Raw genomic sequence first — 22,487 nt, forward strand, 5'->3', positions numbered from 1 at the left:
AAATGGAACTAGAGTTTGATCTATTGAATGCCTTAACTGGGTTTGCTTTGTCTCATTATAAGCTTTCTATCATGTCCTGGATTACCAAAATCCTATGATTTGAAAGTTATGCCCTTATTCTGAAGCTTGCACGCTTTAGTCCCCAACACCGAGCCTACATACAATTTGGTATGATCCAACTTCTCTAACCTAAAGCCCCTTATTCTGTATCATTTTTCAACTGAACAATTTTTTTTTTTGAGTCATTTTGGTATGAACTCCTGTTCTATATCACTTTATAACTTGGTATGAACTCGGCACCGCCAGTACTTCACATATTATCAGCAATCTTTGCATCAAACCCACCATTTTGCTATCTTTGTGGAACATTTGCTTCATGTTTTCCATGGTTTCTCTTCGTACTCTGCGCCCACTTCAGCTGTAAATATGCAATTACTTGGATTCTTTATGTCTGCACTCATGTCCAGTTTCTACGACAAGGATGAGAAGTGGAAGCAAGCCCGTATGATTTGGGGCTCCTTCAGAGCCAAACGGCGAGGATGTTGGGTCTCTTGGTCACGACCGGCTAAAGCTAAAAGTTTTATTAAAGAGCATATCCACGGGGTAGAACCTCCTCATAGAATATAGGATAGGGGAAGGAAGCTTATTAACGAGAGATCTTCTCTGATGCACACCACACTTGTTTTGTAAGAGGGCAGTCTATTAGAATATGGAAAATATCTTCTAATTTCCACAAACATCACAAAAAGCATTGTTCATAGGAAGCCGACCCTGCTGCAACAAGTATCTGAACCTAGGGAGAAGAAGCAGGCAATTTCCAAACAAAACAGAAGTTCTTGTTGACACCATCATCTTCTATCATGATATCATTGTAAATGTTCCGGATTTTAACTGATTGATATTCATTTTTGAACCAAACCAGAGTATCCGCAGTATCACTCTTTAAGATTGGAATTGAAACAATAGTTGCAGCTAAATCAGAGCCGAACACATCGTTCAATACTGGCACATTCTAGGAAGTGTGATTTGTTAAAAGATTGGTTAGAGTTTTACCTTCCAGATTATGATTGGAGTTCAGCAAATTGGGAGGTAAATTTGAGGGTATCTTGCTAAACCAAGCATTGGAAAGAATGTCAATTTGCCCCCCAACACCAATATGCCGAACGAACAATCTTTAGCGGCTAAAGCAGCATTGCAGATTTCTTTCCAAATGGTCCAGATCTTCCTCCAATATGATAAGTTACCATAAAGCCTATACTTAGCAGCCAACAATCTAACTCATAGGGAGTCAGCCAGAAGCACCATTTTTTACTGCAGTCCTAGCCATGAAAGAAGTTCTCCTTAACCATAGATCCTGAATTCCAAGACCCCCGTTATTCCTCGGCTTGCACATTGAGCTCCAAGAGATGAGATGGGTTTCTTTCCTACTGATATCATGTCCCCAAAAGAAAGCTTTGAAGTACCTTTGAATCTTGTCAATAGTGCTCAAAGGGATAACACAAGTAGTTAACAAATATATTGATATAGAGTATAGGATTGATCACGGCAGGGTATGTCGACCGGCCTGAGATAAAACTTCCATTTCCAATCATCAAGTTTGGCTAACGCTATCCAAAAGAAAGTTAAAGTCAGCAACTTTTAATCTCTTACCCACTATTGGAGTGCCTAAGTAAGACAACACTCCTTTAGTTCTGATAGGAACGATGGTGGTAATTCTGCCTTTCAAATCATGCTTTAGTTTTATACTAAACACAATTTAAGATTTATTTGTGTCGACATACTGCCCAGATTGAATACAATATTGGACCATAATTCTCTTTAGAGTGATAGTATTATGAAGACTAGCTCTGACAGATATCAACAAATCACCTGCTCGAATCAAACCACTAGGTAGGAATGCTATTCACGAGGACCGCAAACTTTGGATAAAGAACACAGGCCATAATCTAGTCAATAAATTTCAATGGAAACCCAAATGCTTTAGAACAGCAACCAAATAAGCTCGTCTGACTCGATCATAAGCCCGTTCCATATCCACTTTAAGCAGCATCAAAGCATTTTTTGCAGAGGCATTTTGCAAGGAATGAAGAGTCTCCTGAGCCATGATTACGTTATCACTAATTTGCCTTCCAGCAATGAAAGCTCCTTGCTCCTGAGGCACTAGATAAGGCAGAAGAAGATTCATACGTTCCACCAAAAGTTTAACCACAATTTTATAAGTGGTGTTGCATAAGATAATCAGACGATAATTCTTGAGTTCTTTCGCAACACTCTTTTTGGGCACCAGAGTGATGAAGATGGACTTCCATTCCTATGGCATGCTGCCTATGGCTAAAATATCATTTGCTGTTTCCATGATATCCTTCTTTATCACAAACTAGAACATCTTGAAGAACATAGGAGGAAAACAGTCGGGTTCAGGGCCTTTTTCTGATGCAAGGTTTTGAACAATTCTTCAATCTCTGCTTCAGACGCAGGCACTATCAGCAGAGCGGACCAAAACATTTGGGGGCTAAGGCGAACTCACTAGAGGAGGCCTTTTTTTTTTTTAATGATGAAAATTTTTTAATAAGTGTAAAATACTTTAAAATTTTATTTAAAAATAACTCGTCTAGCTTTTTGAGATGCAAAATTACTAATCAAATTTTTATATTTCTGTTGTTAATTCTTGAGTTGAATTTGATGTGGTTTTTTTTTATTTGTAACAACAAATCTATCTAGAGATCCTTTTTGAGATTGAATGAGTTCATCAATTTTTCTTTTCTTTTTGAGTTTTTCATACCCACATTCATATTTTCTATTAGACAAATAATATTATCAAACAAAGCAATTAAAAAAACACCAAAAACAAATTAAGATATAAAAAAGTCGAAAATGATAAAATTTGATTATGTCAAAAAAAACAAACTCAGATTTTGACAAATAGTGCTGAACTTGACGGGAAGAAGAGGCCGAATAGTGCCAAACTCGACGGCGAGAAAAGGCCAAACTGCCGAAATCACAACCAACCTACAATTGGACCCAAAAAAAATAATTGTAGTGTCTCTAACTTGACTAAATCAAAATTAATTGGATCAAAAAATTAATCAGTTGGCCATATATTTTCTTGACTTTTTTCATTATTGTATAACATTAAATACAATAAGCCAATAACAACAACGATGGCATATGAAAGAAATCCTCTTTATATACAATTGCTCGGTGCTCATAATAAAATAACAATTAACAAATGCTTCCATGTGAAATAGTAATTAGTGAATAGTGATTAGTCAATAGAAAACTCACCACTGCGGCACTGCCTGGGATTTGGCCTTTGGGAATTGGAATTTGGGAATGGGGATGCTAAGGGAGGAGCCGACGAGGCCGGAGCCACGGAGCGGCGGAGCCTGGAGGTCGGAGGTCGGAGGAGCCGAGGACGGCAAGAAGGAGAGCTGGATCCGGACTTCGGAGCAGGGGTGGCCCAAGAGCTAGAGTCTAGAGAGGAGATTCGGCCGGCGGCTCGCCACTCGCTGCCGTGACGCCGTCGTCGGGTTCTTGCCTTCTTGGAGCCGGAGGAGGAGGACGGTGGCCTTTAGAAGTTTAGAGGCTAGGGCAGAGCCGAGGAGCCCGGAGGCCGGAGGCTGGAGGTCGGAGGAACCGAGGACGGCGAGTAGAGCTGGAGAGGAGAATCAGACTCCGGACTCCGAAGCAGGGGCGGTCGAGCCTCAAGCCGTCGACGGTCGAGCCTTCCGGCTGCCGGTAGAGAAGGGAACTAGGGAGAGGAAAACTGAAGGTACACTCCATTTTTTTTTTCTTTGAAGGGTTCAGCCGTTTAGCAAAAAAATAAGCATCAGCGGAGAAGGGGGGAGAGTCGAAGAGAAGGCGGAGGACCGTTGCCTGTCTCAGCTGTCGTAGGCTCGTAGCCATGCCCGTCTAGCAGCTGTAGCCTGTCTCAGACTTTCAGCTGTCTGTCGTCGCCTCGTCGGGGAGATGGGGCTTGGGGATGCACTGTAACGGGCCAGCTGCATAGCCGTCGCCCGTCACCCTGTTACTCTGCCAGCTTTCGGATGTGAAAGCTCAAAAAAAAAAAGTCTCTCCACGAGTCCACGAGCAGAGCGGGGCGGGGGCCTTAGGCGACCGCCTCGGTCGCCTAAGGCTCGAGCCGGCACTGACTATCAGTTGCATGTTTTCATCGTATGAAATCCGCCGCAAAACATTCGAAAGAGTAATTATGGTATCAGAAAGTTAACGATTCCATTTGTCCATAAATTAGTGATGGAAATCACTCTGAATTCCCTCATTGTCGGTCATAGCATTACCACTAGAACCAACAACAGTGTCAATCCTACTTCTACGTGACTCTTGCTTCCAGAAAATCTCCAATTGCGTAGTAACTCTACTGTGCTCTGAGTTTGGAAAGGAATATAGAATGCACCCTGTTGCACATCTTCTTCCTATAGCAGAGCAATCTCATCTTCAATTCCCTTTGCCTTCTGAAACAAATAGTCCACAGTATTCTTATTCCAATTGAGAAGTGCCCTTTTGGTAGCTTGCAGCAAAGTCATAACTCTATCCGCCAGAGCTAAATATGAATGCCCCTGCCATATCAATTCTTTTGATAATCTCCTTGAATCCATCACAACTTAGCCGGAAGTTCTCAAATGCATAACTCTATTGTTGCACCAAGTGAAGGGCAAGCTGGAATAACTAAGGTCAACTAGACTATTGGCGGCTATGAAATGATGAAAAACAAAAATCTCACTGCTTAAATGAAAAGCTTTACCTCCCTTCTTTTCACTACCAACCATAAGAACAGGCTTATTGAGAGAGACTACAGCCGAGGCCAATTCCCACACTTCTTTCCTTCTAACCCTACAAGGATTGCCATAGATGACATCCAGGATCCACTGCTCGCTATTAAGCTACGAAATAATGTCAAAAGCTGCTCGGCTACTCATCAACACAAAGTCCACAAATTGCATCGCCTTCTCCCAAAGGATTATGATCCCACACATTACCAATAAACTTAAGCAATCTATTGATGGAAGTAGAGGCTAACCTCATTTCAAGAAGGCAACAAACATCAGGATTATTCTCTCTAACAATTCTCCTGAAGTTAGAGAGAAGGGTGGTTTTGCTGCTACTGGGCAATTTTAGGAGAGAAATTGTCATAGGGGATCAAGTCCAAGGAAAGAAGAGGCATCCTCAGATCTGGACACCCATGATTGAACCAGCTTTTCTGCATCTTCTTCAACGGGAGGATTGTCAGGGAGAGAGTCTCTCATATCTTGTTTACCTGTTGAGCTTCCATCTCTCTCAATAAACCTTGGAGAATTGTCAGGGTTCCAACCAAAGATATAGACCATGGCATCCTCAGAAACCAAAGATATAGAACCTTCATAGTCCTCGTCGGAGAGAACGATGGCCTCAGAAAAACCCTGACAACCTTAGTTTAACCAGGTGTGTCTTTACCCAACCTTAGTTTGTTTCAATGCCCCCATTTTGCTAGTAAATTTTATTTTTGGTTTTTCTACCTAGCAGCTAAAGGCAAAGACACATACGAGTGATGTTGTTACTTAGCCCTAGTCACTTCCAAACAAAATAGAGAGGCTAAGTGTCTCATAGCATTCTATGACTTTTTTCTCGCATCGCTAACTTTTTTATTTTGTTTATTAATAAAGCGAGAGCAAATCTTCTAAGAAATAGCTAAACATAAAAAATAATTCATGTCCTTGACTATGGATGCAAGCTTGCAAGACACATAAAAACATTATTTATATACACTTTAAATTAATTCAACAAATTATTTTTGTGATGAAGTAAATGTTTAGCCATTCGTGTGCATCATTGATGCTGGCATACTTCTCCATGTAAGGTGCAGCAACCTGAAAGAGATAAAATATGAGGGGCTAATCTTGATGCACAGAAAAAGAAAAATGTTAAGTGCTCTAATGAGCAGTGCATCAGGTGTGTGTGTGTGTGTGTGTGTTTTTATATTAACCAAGAAAATATTTTTTTTTTAAGCAAAAAAAAAGAAAATGTTTTTTTTTTTTAAAAAAAGGAATTCAATGGTCCGTCTTTTATATATATGGACCCTTCGTTAGGCCGATGGTATGTTCCAATTTCCAAGTCTTGCTGCGCTCTCTTTGCAAGCCTTCGAGGTTTCGAGACCGCGGTCTCGAGAAGGGGCAGCGGCGGAGCTCAGCAATGGCAGGCGGAGCGCCGCCTTCGACCGGCGGTCCGCCGACGACCTCCTCTTTTTCCTCCGTCGCCTCCTCGTCGTTGGCATCGGGCCTTCCTCCGCCTCCCCCTCCTCCCAAGATCCTCCTCGCCAAGCCGGGATCGGGTCCCGCCGCCCCGAGGTTCCCCCGCGACGACGACCCCTCCGGCTCCGTGGTCCTCCGGTCCCGTAACGCCCCTCAGCCGAGCTCACTTAACCTTCTCTCCGATTCCTGGGAGTTCCACACCGATCGGATCCTCCCGGTACGTTCCTCCCTTACTCCCCTCCTGCTCTTCCTCGTTAAACCCTAGAAGAAGTAATAAATCTTTAGTAGTAGTTCCATTTACCTTTTGAAAGAAAGAAACTTATTGTTTCTAATTTCTGGTTCTAGTCTTGGGCATTGAAATTCTGAGCACAGGAGATTTTAGTATTAGTTCTTCTTTTTTTTTTCCTCTTGGTTTTCTAAGGTATCAGAATTGTAGAACAATAAAAGATCCAATTGGGAGCACACGGATGTGTTATTTATTTTGTTACAAAGTTGACAGTTTTTTATTGATTGCATTGTTGAGAACATCATAAAATGTATATCGTTTTTCTTCCTTTTTGGGATATATGAATCCTGAGATGAACAAAGATCACAGGGATGCAGAAAATAATTGTTTTTTTATTTTACGTCTTGTGCAGTTTCTGACTGAGAATAATGATTTCACTGTGGTTGGAATCATCGGTCCTCCTGGTGTTGGCAAGTCGACGATCATGAATGACCTTTATGGTTTTGATGGTAGCTCGCCTGGTATGTTTTAACCCCCTTTGCTCATATGAATAGTTGAAAATTGGTTAATAAGAGCCATCTTTTGCTTATCTTTCAATTTTGCCTCCAAAAAGCGGGATTTTGCCTCCCACATAAAACAAATAATTGATCATCAATGTCAAACAACTAAAATACGGCAATCTGGAACAAATAAGAAGGCGGTAATGGAGAGAAACAAGCATGAGACGGGCTTCACATTGACAAGCCTATAATCAAACTTTTACAAGCACCTTCATGTGTATCGCAATTGCCTTATGGTAATCAATATGATTGTGATTCCTGGAACAGTTATATTTGAACCTGTGCCTCCTATACTGGCTAGATAAACATGCATTACGTGCTTGTAGGGCAGCTTATTGTTGATTGGCAAGAGCTTGTATCCTCACTCTTTCCCACTTAACATGTGACACTTACCAAAACTATTTGAACATAAAATTCATGATCTCATTAATTCCTATTGACTTTTAAGGCACACTCCTTCATACCTTATGGTGAAACCTTTATAGATACCGCTTTATTTAACTAACAATCTGCAAAATCATTTGTTGTTCTGGCATATACCGTTCTTATGATTCAAATTGATCAGTGCAGTATTAGTTTCTTCATGAGGTATGTAATTAGAAGCTAACTGAAGCTGTACTGCAGGGATGCTACCACCTTTTGCTACACAGTCTGATGAAACTAGGGCAATGGCAAAGCACTGCACCACTGGTATTGAATTGCGGGTTTCTGCTGAGCGGCTCATACTTCTTGATGCCCAGGTTAACCACTGAGTTAATTTATGCCACTTTTTAGATGCTTCAATTTGTGAGATCTTGTATTGTTTGGGTCAGCAACTTTCATCATGTTTGATTATTCTGTATTGGAAAAATCTTTATTGCTAAATATGTTTTTCAGCCCCCGTCCCTCACTTTTTTGATGTCTTGCTATCTCGAGGCATATTGGACACTTTACTTTTTAAGAAGTATGGCAACCTGTTTTTGCAGAAGCTACATGATGCAAGATAGCGTAGATGTTCTTGTACCAAATAGCGTGTGTGCACAACTAACATGCTTCATTATATATGTAGCCTTTTCTTTTGGTCTTTATGTATCAATGGGTGTGGTTCTAGAGATCCTTTGGCTCTTTCACCTTCATTAAATTCAAAATCTTGCATCATGTAGATATTTCAAGTCATCCCTCCATTCCTGCTTCTTGTAAGTTACAAGTCTTTTAATTTACTAAAAACAATTGAGCATCTTTTTGGATGTTGGTTTTGACCTTCTCTTAAATTTATGATTATTTCTTTTTTTTAAAAGATGTTCGTATCATATATTTGCAATTATGACAATTACTTTTGTGTCTTATGCAGCCAATGTTTAGCCCCTCTCTTTTAGTTGATATGATGAGACCTGATGGTTCATCTACAATTCCTTTGTTGAATGGGGAGTCACTGTCGGCAGATTTGGCTCATGAATTGATGGGAATTCAGGTGATTATTGAACAAGAGAGCAACTTTCTCTTTTCACACATTATCTTTTTTTGTTAATAGTGTGTGTGATGGGATCTGATCCAGCATTATTCTTTTTTCTGGTGCTGCAAGGAACCCTTCTAGCTTGGTGTTTTCCTGGCATCCATTTGTAATGTTTTGTTGGTTGTGTCTGAGGGAATTCATGACTTCAGTATGTGGCAGCTGATGCTTGTGGTATGCTTTCCACCTTGAAAAATCTTATGATTAATTCCATTTTTCAATAGTTGGCTGCATATAATTTTGTACTACCCATGCTTCTGTGAGCAAAGATGGTGGGGAAGTCTAACCTGGAAACATCTATTATACCCACTAAAATCTGTTTCATGAAAATTTGGTTGCTTCTTTACTTTACATATTTCATTACAATTGATAGTTTTCATAAATTAATAACTGGAACATGGTGGGGGATCAATCAACCAATAACCATTACATGTTTTGTCAACATTTTTCATGGACTGAGCCCCAGCATGTAGCAGTCTGTAACTTGTATCTCAAATTGCTTATTACCCCATGCAAATGTGTAACAAAGAGAGTAGAAAACAGAACTGGAGGTTATGACAATTGTAGTGGTTTGATTGTTCATGTTTCTCATTAATTATTTTGTTAAGAATCCACACAGTGCAGGAACAAGTTTAGAAGATCAAAATAATTTAAACAGCACTTCATTATTTTTTAATTTTTAAATTTCTTTTCTTTCTCTTTTTTTTATGTGCACATGTGTATGTGCTTGTTTGTTTTTTTTTTTTTTTTTGGGGGGGGGGGGGAGGGGGGGGAGGGGGTTGGTGGATAGATTATTAATAACATTTGTTACCTTTATCATAACCATCTCAAGGTTGGATTCTCATTTTTGGATGTAAACAAGCAGCACTTCACCCTTCCAAATGCAGGAGCGGCTTAATGCTTTTGAGGGCCTAAGACGAACTCACTAAGAGGGGCTTTTTTTCTTTTCATTTTGTCTTTGAGACCTTCTCTGCAGTGGGCCGGCCTAAGGCGAACTCACTAAGGGAGGGCCTTTTCCTTTTTTTTTTGTTTTTGAGGCCTTCTCTGTGGTGGGCCTTCTTTGGGCTGGGGCCTTAGGCGACCGCCTCAGTCGCCTAAGGGTTGGGCCAGCTCTGTCCAAATATAGTCAATTATAGCAACATGAAGAAATCCTTGATCATGGGTGTTAAGGGATGGTTGTGGGAACCAGATGAGATCCAGATTTTCTTTTCTTTTTTCTTATAACCCAGAAAGGTATAATTCCTTGCAGAGGCTGCAAGACAATACTTTATGTCTGGAAGCTTGCCTGCATGTTCAAAACAGTTGGTTTGGATTGTTTCAGCTTGGCTACTTTCTGAAGCTAGAAAAATTGCCCACTTAATAATATGTTCCTTTTCTGCCATTTGAAAATTAGATCTATTTTCAGTGAGTTGGCCCTAAGTTAGCTATGATGGTAAGATGGCACTACAAGACGCCTAGTACTCCTTTCTGATGACATGTAAATTTCTACATTAGTTTTGATGACATTTGTATAGATTATGCTCTTCTTCCTTTGTAATTTTAAAATCAAATTTAGAAGTCTGTGAGTGAAGACAAAATTCTGTATCTGCAGGTCGATTTGTTGAAGCATGGCATACCAGATCCATCTTTGTTGACATCTTCGCATTCCCAGGGTTCTGATTCTGTGCCAGATAACGAAAATAAAAGCATTGTTCAGCCTACTAGTGTGGAGTTCCTGTCTGCCCTTGTTTTCATACATACTAAGTGAGAATTATCTGTTAACTGTTCCTTGAGACTTTGACTGCTACTTTTGGTGAAAAGAGTTAACCTTATCTTTGATTTGACAATGAGCATTCTTTTTGAAGAATCTAACTTCATGTATTTTTTGAATATTTGACAATTGTATCTGTTTCATGCTTGAAGAATCGGTACCTCTTTTCGCATGGTTTTAAATGCTGATTTGAATAAGCATCATGCAATGACTTATTAAGAGACATAAGGAGCATCTTTGGCATTATTTCTTCTTTTTAAAAATTGATTCTCAAAAATCTCTTTGATGTAAGTCCTTTGATTTAAAAAAAAGTTTTTTATGCATATTTGGTGTTTCGTACTCTCATGCTATAAGACTCCTTGTAAGTAAGCATACCATATTTGAAAGTCAAGGAGCAAGGTCATAAGTCAGAAGCTGGTTTTTCTAGCCTCTCTTAAATGGCATATTCTGATTATACTTTTTGCAGGAGTTTAAAAGTCACAACATGACTTTCTTCAGCAGCACCTGAAGTGCTTAAAGAATAGTATGTTTTGATTGGCAAAACCTTGAAGATAAGGCATGGAGGGAGAGAGACAAACTTAAAGATGAGATGTAACATACAAGTGCAACTACTTTCTTTTGAGTAATGAAATTGTTGGAGATTTCAGGGTTGCTGGCCTGAATAGTGGGTTAAGGAATCAACTAAGGAGGAGGTTGTTGTGTTCTGTGTTTATCATACACCTCAGGAGGAGTTTATTCAACAAGCTCTAATATTTCTAGGGGATACAAGGGTTAGGAGTAGTTGGCAATGGAAGTTGGACATGGAGATGATGTTTTAGGGTAAAAGGAAAAAGTATTTCATCCTGTCGTTCAACTTGTTGAGAGTAAAACATAACAAGTGCATAATTACGTCTTCACTAATAGAATACGCGGAGCTCAAAATTATAGCATCTCATACCTTTCTTCATATGGAGTAATCAGGAATGCTACACTTGACTAAACATGCATTTAATTTGTGACCTGAAGCACCAATACAATGGACAAGAAATTCATGATCAAATGCTCTAGAAGGAAAGAAAGGGGAGGATATGTATTGACTGCATTTTGTTGTATGACGGACTATTTAAGTTACTCTGTCATATCCCTTTTATAAGATCGAGAATAGCATGACACTGATATGGCTATTGAACATTCATACTTACATTATTATTCGTGTGATCTCTGTCAAATTTTAATTATGATTTGTTGCACTAGTCATTGGATTTCTATGATAAAAAATATTGGTTATTTGTGCAATAGCATTTCATACCTAACCATACCTATATTGAGACTCTTAAATTACTTTATTTCTTTAGGCATTTAAGAAATTATTTCAATTTCTAATTAGCCTCATTCACCAATATACTCTATATTTACTTTGGGATTGAGATGTGATGCTATAATAAAAATTTAGTTGATAAAATATTGCATAGATCATAAAGAGAGTCCAAGAATCTAAGGTTAGGATCACAAAGATTACAATGTTAAGGTTGTCATGCGATAAATCTGGGATGGGGAGGATTTGACATAAGTACATAAACATTTGCACGGGTCTTACCAATGATTAAATTGTGAATTGTTTATGGTGTGGGCATGTGTAATAAAAAATTAGCAGGGAGTGCTCAGATTTGTGTTAATGAATCACATTAGAGGAAGGGTAAGCCTAACAAGTGTGGGAGTGAAAGACAAGTTAAAAATTGGTTATGGATCGGAATTTGCCAACAGAAGGGCATTTCCTTTTCACACAAGACTTACGATGGGTGTTTTCCAATGTTCTTTCTTTTACTGATCAAAATATTGGAAGATTAATTTGTTAGACTTCTTAAAATTCTTTTATCCATATGAACCATATCAATTTAGTCAATTTTTAGCTTTTCCTTCTTGACCATGATTTTACCTCAAAGATATATATCTTTAATTTTACCATGGAGCTATTTGATTGTCATCTATGCATACTGTAAGATCTTAGTAGATGTTGTATCAGTAATTTATTTTCTCTGGATACTTGTCTGGTGTCTACAGACTGCAGGATCAAGACTTATCCCCATCTAAAACTATCCTACTGAGGAAGGCTCTATTGCAATTTTTCAGCTCATCATCTTTCAATGTAAATAAACATGGGGCTACAGTACAGACTGATTCTTCTAATTCTCTTGATACAAAATCTGAGGATTTGGACCCTGTGCAACCAGACTTGTTTATGATTCCTTTAAAATGGCAAGACAACGTACAAAAATCTCATTCTGAAAGTTACTGTTCCATGTCAGGGAAGCTCCGTGACCAGGTAAAATTTCCTTTCCAATATGTTTACTTAAGTTATACATTGACATTCCATGTCTTGGAAACTCCATAACCTTGCAATCTTTCTATCTCATTTTTCTCTTTCTACCTTAGACAATGTCCCTTTTGCCCCTTTTCTTTTTCTGTGCATGTTGTTTCTTTGGTCTCTATGAGCAGTATTATGAGTAATTTGCAGTTCACTAAAATATTTCATTTCTTTCAACAATAGAAATAGTTGTTAAAATTAAATTATGTTTTTTTTTTGCATGTTAGAACCAAGTTTTTTTTTTTTTGAAATTATGTATAACATTTCTCTCTATCCTTATTTACAAATCAACCTAGATAATATATATTTAAATTACAAATAGGCCCTTTTGTTAGCCTTCTGTCGCTGCAAATGATCATGATCCCTAGTTGAGTAGGAGTGCTGACTATCCTACCCTTGGTCACTCTCAACCAGGGATCCATGACTAAAGGAACAAAGGTGCAATGCAATACCCATGCAAGACTCTCCTTATACACATCTTACGTGTTGATGTGGCATTGAAATAGTGAGCCATGAAAGCAATCATTTAAGAGAGGAAACTCCATCCAAGCTTCTTATTTATTGTCTCAAACATCCTTTCACCATATCGTTCCATGTGTGGCCGCCCTCCTTTGCTCTCTCTCTATTTCTGTTGAACTCCCTCAACCACCACCACCACTTTTGGCTTTCAATAGGACTCACCTGCAGCACCTTGAGCACCTCGTCTAAAAGCAGGCCCCTCAAACGCTAGTCTCCACCATCCTAGTAAAGATCCTGACCTCCCTCCCTCAACAATCCTTGGCAGGTTTTAGACATGGTCAAAGAATCATGAGGGAGTGCCCTATGCTCCCGTGCTCTGCTCCGACATCCCAATCTCCATCTACAACCTCACTGAGACTGCCAACTGCATGGAGATAGAGTGGCCTCTTTCTTGCCAACAGTCTTCCTGCAACTTCATCTTCTCCATCACCCGCCTTGCTTGATCATCATCCTTGCCAAGGCTAACACCATCTGTCGATCAGACCATCTCTACCCTGATAGAGCATGCCCAGTTCGTAACAGGAAAATCGAATTCTGTTTATAGGTTAGTGGTTGCAAGGAATTGTCGGGTTCTCTTATGTGTGCATGAAGAGGTCAAGTTGCATGCCACATGGAACGTTAAGTGTTTTTATGCGAGCCTGTTCTAGGTTGTTACTTTCTAATAGTAGTATGATACTCATAATGGTTGCATAAGAGTAGGAGATGTTGGGTAAGTTGTTACTTTCAAGAGTCTGGTGCTCACAGTGTTACTTAAGTATAGGAGATGTTGAGCATCCTCAAGATGCAAGTTATGTAAAGTCCTATTTACGTAGTGCCTCTGGGCTTATGAATGGATGATTATCATTGTTGTCAAAGTCCCCTGTCGCTTGTTTCAAACCAAACTAAGACAATTATCTCTTAAAAGATCTCTTTCTCTGTAATTTATCACACCCTCTCCTAGTTCATGGGCCCTGGTGGTGCCATCTCAACGGTGGCAATGAGTGGTATGAGTGCATTGAGTGCAAACACCACCCATGGCCTCTATCTTGGCATGGGCATCTCTAAAAGTGAGGATAGCGGTTGCCATGACTCCTCCCTCATGATCAATGGCAACCTTCAGGCCTACCACAATGTCTAGGACGTCATCGCCCATGTCGCCACCTAGGTTGATGATGGCCCTGGTGTTGCCCTTGTCAGTGTGGGCGGTGTCGGCAACTTCATTGAGACAATCTACAATGGCCTTGAATACAATGACATGTAGCTCATCTCCCAAGTTTGCAATGTCCTCCACTCCATTGGTGCTCTCTCCAACTGTGAGCTTTCTGAGATCTTCACTGATTGGAACCACGGCGAGCTTGAGAGCTTCCTTATTGGGATCACTGCTGATATCTTTTTGGTGCCTGACGAGCGTGGGGGTAAGCTTGTGGACAAGATCCTTGTTAGGACTGTGATGAAGGGGATCGGGAAGTGGATGGTCTAGCAGGTGGCTGGAACTCTTAGTTGCTTCCTTCATAATCTCTACCTCCCTTGGTTATGGCTAGCTCAACAGGCTCAAGGAGGAGAGGGAGGTTACTTTGAGGGTTCTCGACCTAGCCAAGATCAAGTGCAAGGTGAAGTAACCATCCTTAGGATAATTTATTGACATCCCTACTGACCTTTAAGCTCCTCTGTGGCCTCCATGGTGGTGCTAGCTAACGATGACCTTGGTGGCTGCATCCCCTTTGTGCTGTAGTACTGTCGTCATCAAGAGACTTTGAAAGACAAGAAGGGACTCAAGAGAAGGACAAGGAGGGATCGGATGAGAGAGAGGAGTTGCACTCTAAAACCTAAAGCCCTAGAGGGGCCTAGTTCAATTTTGATCAGTAGGACCTAGTAGCCTAGAGACATGGGTTGGAGTGTCATCAAAATTTTGAGTATGAAAAGTATTATCATTGATAATTCAGGGATATTTTTGTCGTAAAACATCCAATGGTCCCACCTAATGCCTACAGTAACATCTTTTCTAGGTTCACTAATTGTCATATTCTCATATCTACTAATAAAAGAGGTGCTACATGGGTTTACTAACTTGGGCCTGTCCTCCCAATGGCTTTAATTTTTTGGCTGAGTCCATGACAAGTGGTATCAAAGCTAGGCCCAATTTGCATCACAGTTGTATTAGTCGTGTAGGTTCCTGCCAGGTTTGAGTAGGACTCGGTAGGGTAGTGTAGGACCCATGTCATGGGTGGGCCCTCCCTCTCGAGTAGAAGCTAATCATGATAAGGTTGTCACTAAGTTGGATGGGAGAGATTGTCATAGTCCTACATCGACTAATAAAAAAAGTGCCACATAGGTTTATTAGCGTGGGCCAGTCCTTCTAACAGATTAACCTTTTGGATTGTGAGTCTAATATAATGGAGGCTTTGTCCAAAAGTCTATTTGCAATTTAAATAGTATTTTCTAGGTTAATTTGTAAATAGGAATAACGAAGAACGTTATATGTAATATCGATAACACATTTGGTATGATAAACGAAAAACCTATTAAATTAATATTTGTAGGGTTTTTGTTGTAAATAATGATGGTTTTGCTTCAAAAAACACTGTAGAATATGCTTTTGCAACATGAATGGTGGAGGACATAAGAAGAAAAAGATAGAGAGATAAGAAGAAGAAGAGGAGAGTAAGAGAAAGAAAAGCAACTCAATAATTTGTATTCTTGACAATGCAAACTGTAGTCTCAATAGTATAACAATGGATTTATATAGACCATGCAAAATTCTAATAAGAGTTCGTATAAAAATAAACTTTGCGAGTCCAAATAAAATTCTAGATTTCAAATAAAATAAAATTCTCTAATTTTCAAATAAAATAAAATTCTTTAATTTCTATATTGGCGCCTAACATAAGTATGCCTAGATTCCTTATTAATGATGGTTCTCCATCAATGGGTGTTCTAAGTTGCATGTCCCATGATTTCCACTATCCAAGATTTTATCGATATTACATATAACACCTTTCCTTATCCCTATTTATAACTTGACCTACATAAAGTCCTACTATTTTTCAACTAGGACCTTGGGTTAAAGTCTGTCAAGAGGCTTGGGTTAAAGTGCTAATGTAGGGTTCAGAAAAGATTTTATGATAAAATGCCCTTGTATTCCTTGATAGGCATTGAGTGTCCTTTTATTTTCCTCCCTTCTAGCCATCGGGGCTCTCTGCTTTTCATCCCAAAATGCTGCTTCCTCACGTTTGCCTCTGTTAGTGACCAACTGCACCTCCACTGAAGGCAAGGACTCTCCAACTCTCTGCCTCCTTGTCTCCTGGTGGGCTCCACCTCCGGCATGGACCCACCTACCTCTTGACCCTCCCCACCTTCCCCACCATCCCTCCTCTCCGTTTTGCATCATTGGTAGACTTTATCTGGGTCAATTTACGAATAGGGATAAGGGGAGGTGTATACATAAGATCGATAAAATCTTGAGTGTGATATACAATAAAACCCTTCCATCTTGTATCATCTATGAAAGTTGTAGGCTAACTTATATGGGCCTATGTTGGATATCCTGTTTTGTTCCCACCTAGACAAAATGTACGTGCCTGGAAGTTCAACTATTTTTCGTGTAAAATTAACCATATCCATCTATGATCCAGGCATACTAGGGGAAGCATTTATTATTGAGATAAAAACTCCCAGAGTATGAAATTAAAGTAAAGAAGATGGGCTTGCATATTCTACCTTGTAGGAAAATTATGAGTTGATTTTGTTGCATTTTTTGGCAATTCTACAGTTGCATTATGTTGCGTGCTGATTGTTTTGCTTAATTCAGATATTGTCAATGACTGGTCATTCATTTGCAAAGAACATCTCAGAGCGTGATTGGTTGCGGAACTCGGCTAAGATTTGGGAATTGGTGAAGAAATCTCCAGTCATTGTTGATTATTGCAGGACGCTGCAGAGTTCAGGATTGTTCAGGAAGTAATCAACCTTATGTTTTAAGAGATTAAAGACTTTGTAAGTTATCTATCTGGGACAAACGAAGGTATTGCATAACATTTTTTGACCTGGTTCCCAGTTCCCAGTTGATTCTACTATTAAGCATTTATTTTTTCTAATTGATTCCCAACCATGCTTAATACTTGGCATTTTTTATTATTTAATTTAAATCAAGTGCAGCCTGTGAGATCCGACTCCCTCAAGTGAAACCTATGTGAAAGCATCGCCCGGCCCACACACTGCAGCGTAATTTGTTTCATATGATCTACAGATCAGCTATGAAGGACTTCAGATGGTATTGTGAAGAACAAGAGTTGTGTTCTAGGATACCTTTCGCACCCTTTCTTGTATTGTTGGCATCAAAGCAGGGTCTTACCATAATGCTGATGAAAAGTTTTGGCAAAGTACCTTAGATTAATGTCAACCCATGATTTTAATCCAAGTTCCCGAACTGATGTCATTCTGGGAAGAAGAACAGCAATCATCTGTACCGAACAGTGGTTTTGTCATGTACCTATGTAGATAGAGAACCATGAGGCTTTAATAAATTTAAGGATAATATTATCATGAACTATTCGAAGACTGCTGCAAAAACCATTGTCTATTTGGCATCAGGTAGGTTTGCTGAACTCTGCTCCTTTCTATACTGTTGCACTGCATTGGGTATATATCATAGCTGTGGATGGTCTAAAGGTAAAACGATCATTTTTTTGTTTATCTTTCGTTCCCTAGGGCTTTATTGCTCAGTTGACAAGAAAACAATTAATCAAGACAGTTAAAATAAGCTGAGATCTGCTAAGTTCCAATAGAAAGGAGGGACTTCTCATTCCCTTCAGAAGAGATGATGAGCATTGACTAAGCTTTGTTAACATCAAAGAGTAATAAAATAATATGGGAGATGCGAGACTTCTCATAACCAATCATATAACATTCTATAATGTGATCATACCCAACTTGTACAAAGCTGAGGGAAATCTTTTTGCCACGCAGGCATTTTACAAACTACTACAGCAAGCATTCAGAGGTTTAAAAACGGACAATTTACCTGGATTTAGACAAACCAAAGTGCATGAACATGGCAAGCCTCATGTCATCTGCTGTTCACACGTATCAGAACTACCATTTTAGTGCAAGCCGCTTTCACAAGTGAAAGAATGCAGCCATAAAATACAAACTTGGGATACCACTTAAAATTAGAAGGATAACAATCTTATAGTTTGACGATACTTTTTTTTTTTTTGTGCTAGAACGAGTGTCTCCTACTATTTGAGTACGGACACACCCAATAAAATTAGAAAACAAATCTCGGAGTGCTTTGGGCAACTCTCCCTCCTCGGCCCACAAGGTACCCTTAGAGTGACTGACCACATAAGAAGCCATCTAGTCCGTGGCCCTGTTAGCCTTTTTGAACACATGCCTAGTTTGAAAGGCCACACTGTCACTTACCATAGCCCAAATATCTCGGAGTAAGGGTGCCCCCCTCCTCTGTCGCTAGAGCCACCCTGGATCCAACTGATCACGGTGGCCGAATCGCCCTCCAATATAATCGAGCTAGCCTGTAGCCCGCACCGAGCATGGCTCAGGCCAGCCCATGCCGCGCCCATAGTTCTGCTCCAAAAACTAAGGTATAGAAGATTTGATGATACATCCTCTCTTGATGATTTTGATCCTTGTGCCTCACTTTTTTTGGCAACAAAAAATATGTAGATTTAGTCCATTTGCAAAGAAAATTTGGTGATATAGGTCCTGTTTGGGGGAGCTGTTGGCAGTAGAGCTTTTGAAAGTAGAGTTGTTAGAGGTAGAGCTTTTATAAAAAGCTATTTGCTGTTTGGTAGCTACATTTATAAAGTGTTGTGGCACTTTAACATGTGTTTGGTAAACAAACTGAGAAAGTACTATTGGTATGACAAAATAACCGTAAAGGACATTACATAGTATTATACAACAAAGCATAATAAAATATAATATATATTAATACATAAATATATGATATAGTATAATATTATTATAATATAATATAATATTATTATAATATAGTACTATAACATTATATACTATAGGATAATAATTTAATATAATATTAAATTATTTAACATAACTATTATGATATAATGTAATATAATATTATATTTATAGTACAATACAATAATAAAGATATAAAATATTATAATTATTAGCGTAAATTAATTTTTCATAATATAACATAATATTAAATTATTTAACATAACATATTAATGTATTATGATATAATGTAATATAATATTATATTTATAGGGACAGTGTGTAATTATTATTTTCATTATGGGTATTTTGGTAAAAAAACAGCTTTCTGACGGAGCCTAAAAGTGTTTCTTCGGAAAGCCCAAAATGGTGCTTCTTTTAAAAAGCTCTTTTTAGCTTTCTGGAAAATTTAAAACAGCTTTTCGAAATTTTTATGAAACACGTTTTTTTATCTAAAAGTACTTTTGGAGGGCCAGAAAGTACTTTTGGCCTCCAAAAGCTCCCCCAAATGGGCCCATAGGCTATGGCCGATGTTATTTCTACATCTGCGATGAGTCTCCACATAACCTAACCTGATCTAGAGCTAGGTGTAAATTTACTTGTACTTGATTGAACGTTACATGTGCTGCATGAACATCAGAGAGGCATGGAAACCAACAGCACCCAAGATGTGGAAGAAGTCGTAGCAGATACAGGTCATGTAACCATAGAACAAAGACGTTTACACGGAGCCTGACATATCTGATCTTGCATGATAGTAGTTTACGCAGTTGAAGAAGATGAATACAATGGAGGATCCTCCACAAAGGCACAAAGAACTGGCATGCATATATCGGAGCTTCCACAAAGGAGACAAAATAGAAATTCAATGTCAACATTTGTCTCTGGTTTTGTTCAGATTCATAAGGTATAGCTAAAATGGCTGTATAAAAACAATCTCTATATCCATCCTAACAAATTTCAAGACTTTTTCTTTTCCGTTCCAAATTTCTTTAAATATTTATTGGGAACAAAATGTCATACATTTCTTTGATGCAGCAGAGTAGGTCTAACTACTTAAGCTAACTAAAATATCATCTAGTATTTTGAAAAACCATCTGTTTTGAACATAATTTTTGTTCAGCAATGAAGGTGAAGGCTGAATACTTGATTTGAACAAAAGAAAAATCCTGATGCTAATAAGAAAATTTTGGAGTCATACAAGATTAGAATTTTTCTTGTTGTTAAAAATTATTTTTAAATACATTTTATTTCTATCTATTTTTATTTTGAATATTTGCTAGTTGGATAAGAGATTCTATGATGAATAATTAATTAGAATTATTGCCAGATTCATGCTAGTCTTTTGGATTTAACTTCATTCTGATATGTATACAGGACTATAATGAGATATCATTTCTATTGGTCAATTATATCATTTGTTAACTAATCATACTGGTTGCTCGACATATAATTTGGATATTTGATCAGTTTGATGCTTTTAGACAATTCTTTCAGGCAATTACTGTGATATTCGGCCCAGAATGGGGCATTTGGGGCTCAAGCCGGTGGGCCCAACGCGCTTCCGCCCATGGCCGAAGGAGAAGCCGGAACAAAAGATCGTGATCTCTACCCTTCCTCGGGGTAACAGAGGCGGGATCCGTGGCAGCTCCATGACCGCCTTGAACGGCTGCTGATCTCACTCAATTGCCGCGAGAATCGCGGCAGTGAACGAGCCGACCCCCTTCGGAAGCCCTTATAACCCTTTGATTAATCCACCACCGATGAGTTCTTCTTTCTCCTCCTCCTCTGGCGGCTGCCGTGCCATCGCAACCGAGCGCCACTCATTGAAAACCCCTCTTCTGTTGCTTTGTTTTTCTGGACCAAGCGCTGCCTTCGCCACCCCAAGCTCGTCGGACCAAGCTCCGTGGCCAAGATCCTCCATCTTCGCAACTTGTTGGTAAGTCTTCTTCCCTCTGTTCTTCAATTCCAAACCGGACCGAGCCTCCTTCCCACGTTCCGAACCCAAATCGAGGATGATCTCGGGTTTCTTCCTTCTTGCCGGACGCCACTGTTGTCGGCTGGCCATCGACCAGATAACAGCCTCCGACCACCCAGGGCCAGCCACCCCATTGGCTTCTCCTCCCTCTCTTCCTTCTCTTTCCCTTCCTGTTTCTTAGTTCAACGGGATGAAAAACTTTTTCGGGCTCTGTTGGGCCGTGTCCATTTTGGGCCCTATTCACCCATTGTGGGTCATGCTTCTTTTGGGCAAGCCCACATTTTGACTAGATCTGGATCTTTTCCCTAATAGTCGACTTGAACCACTCGGACCAGGCCCAAGACTAGGGATCAGACCAAATCCAGACTCGAGCTAAGATTCTCCCTCCTCTCTTTTCTCCCCTAGACATGCTCGAGGATCCTAGTGTAAGCCCTGTTTTTCTTGTTGCTCGGATCCAAGATGACTCAGTTTAGAGACCTTGAATCATCCCAATACTCAGGCGATAGATTAGGCATTACTTCAACCCTAGCTAGATTTGCACTTTTGGAGAATATTGATTAGAGTTGTGTAGTGAAAATATGGTGGACTAAGTCATTTTAAACTGGTCAAAAATATTAACTGTGTTTTGTAACATGTTATGATGGAAGACTAGATTTTTCAATAAAGAAGGCTTTTCTTAATAAGGAAACGTGAATACTGCTAATCCTCAGGTGAATCATGATATGACTATGTTATCTCTCTGATAGATTCTTCTATTTTTGGTATGCTAAAGAAAATTTTGAGCATTTCATGACTAGGATGAGTTGATCATGATCTAAATTTTGAAGTATCCAAATAAGTCATATATTAATTGTCCCCTCTTTTTGATTTATAAATTTAAGTTCAATTTTAAGCCTTGTGACATATTGAAGAATCATGGTATCAATACGTTGCCTTCTCAGACTTTCTCTTGTGATTTGATGCCAATCATTTTTTTTAATAGACCGTTGATGTCTCAAGCCCACTATTACATGTTCATCTTGTGAATCACATTCCTAGCGATTTGATGATTTGACTCTAATAAATGTTGGTCATTATCTTTTGTGGATCAATACCCTACCATTATAAGTGTATCGAATCCATTTTATTTTAAGTTCTATCCCAGATACAATTAATTTTAATAGATTTTGTTGTGAATCGATCCCAATCTGATCTGGAGTGAACCTACATCAAGGTGATAATTTCAATCTTAGATTTTAGTTAGTGCTAATCTTGCTAGTTTATATGACATTTTTGATAATTGATCTAAATTTACCTATCACATTGATTTTAATCGAGGAAATGAGATTTTGAATTTATGTTACTGAATGGGTTGAGCATCCCTAGATTTGGAAGGTCCCTCTTCTGCTGCCTGTTTTTTCGGACCAAGCGCCACCGTCGCC

General features: G+C 39.1%; 1 protein-coding gene across 5 annotated transcripts; it reads left to right on the top strand.

Annotated features, from left to right (window-relative positions):
- Positions 1–6,089: 6,089 nt before the first annotated feature.
- LOC103716831 (protein SMG9-like) lies at positions 6,090–17,661 on the top strand. 5 transcript variants are annotated; one of them, XR_605606.3, is made up of 9 exons: positions 6,090–6,462; positions 6,884–6,992; positions 7,656–7,771; positions 8,362–8,481; positions 8,605–8,694; positions 10,112–10,263; positions 12,311–12,572; positions 16,921–17,133; positions 17,263–17,661. XR_605606.3 is itself a non-coding variant. In XM_008805008.3 (9 exons), the coding sequence occupies exons 1-8, from the start codon at positions 6,187–6,189 to the stop codon at positions 17,071–17,073; spliced, it is 1,278 nt and encodes a 425-aa protein (XP_008803230.1). In that variant the 5' UTR covers positions 6,090–6,186; the 3' UTR covers positions 17,074–17,105; positions 17,263–17,661. The 5 variants fall into 5 exon arrangements, 3 of the variants coding, with proteins under 3 accessions (XP_008803230.1, XP_008803229.1, XP_038972655.1); XR_605605.3 differs by having other exon boundaries at positions 17,268–17,661; XM_008805008.3 differs by having other exon boundaries at positions 16,921–17,105.
- Positions 17,662–22,487: the final 4,826 nt, after the last annotated feature.

The sequence above is a fragment of the Phoenix dactylifera genome, unplaced genomic scaffold (genome assembly GCF_009389715.1).
Source record: "Phoenix dactylifera cultivar Barhee BC4 unplaced genomic scaffold, palm_55x_up_171113_PBpolish2nd_filt_p 000125F, whole genome shotgun sequence".
NCBI lineage: Eukaryota > Viridiplantae > Streptophyta > Magnoliopsida > Arecales > Arecaceae > Phoenix > Phoenix dactylifera.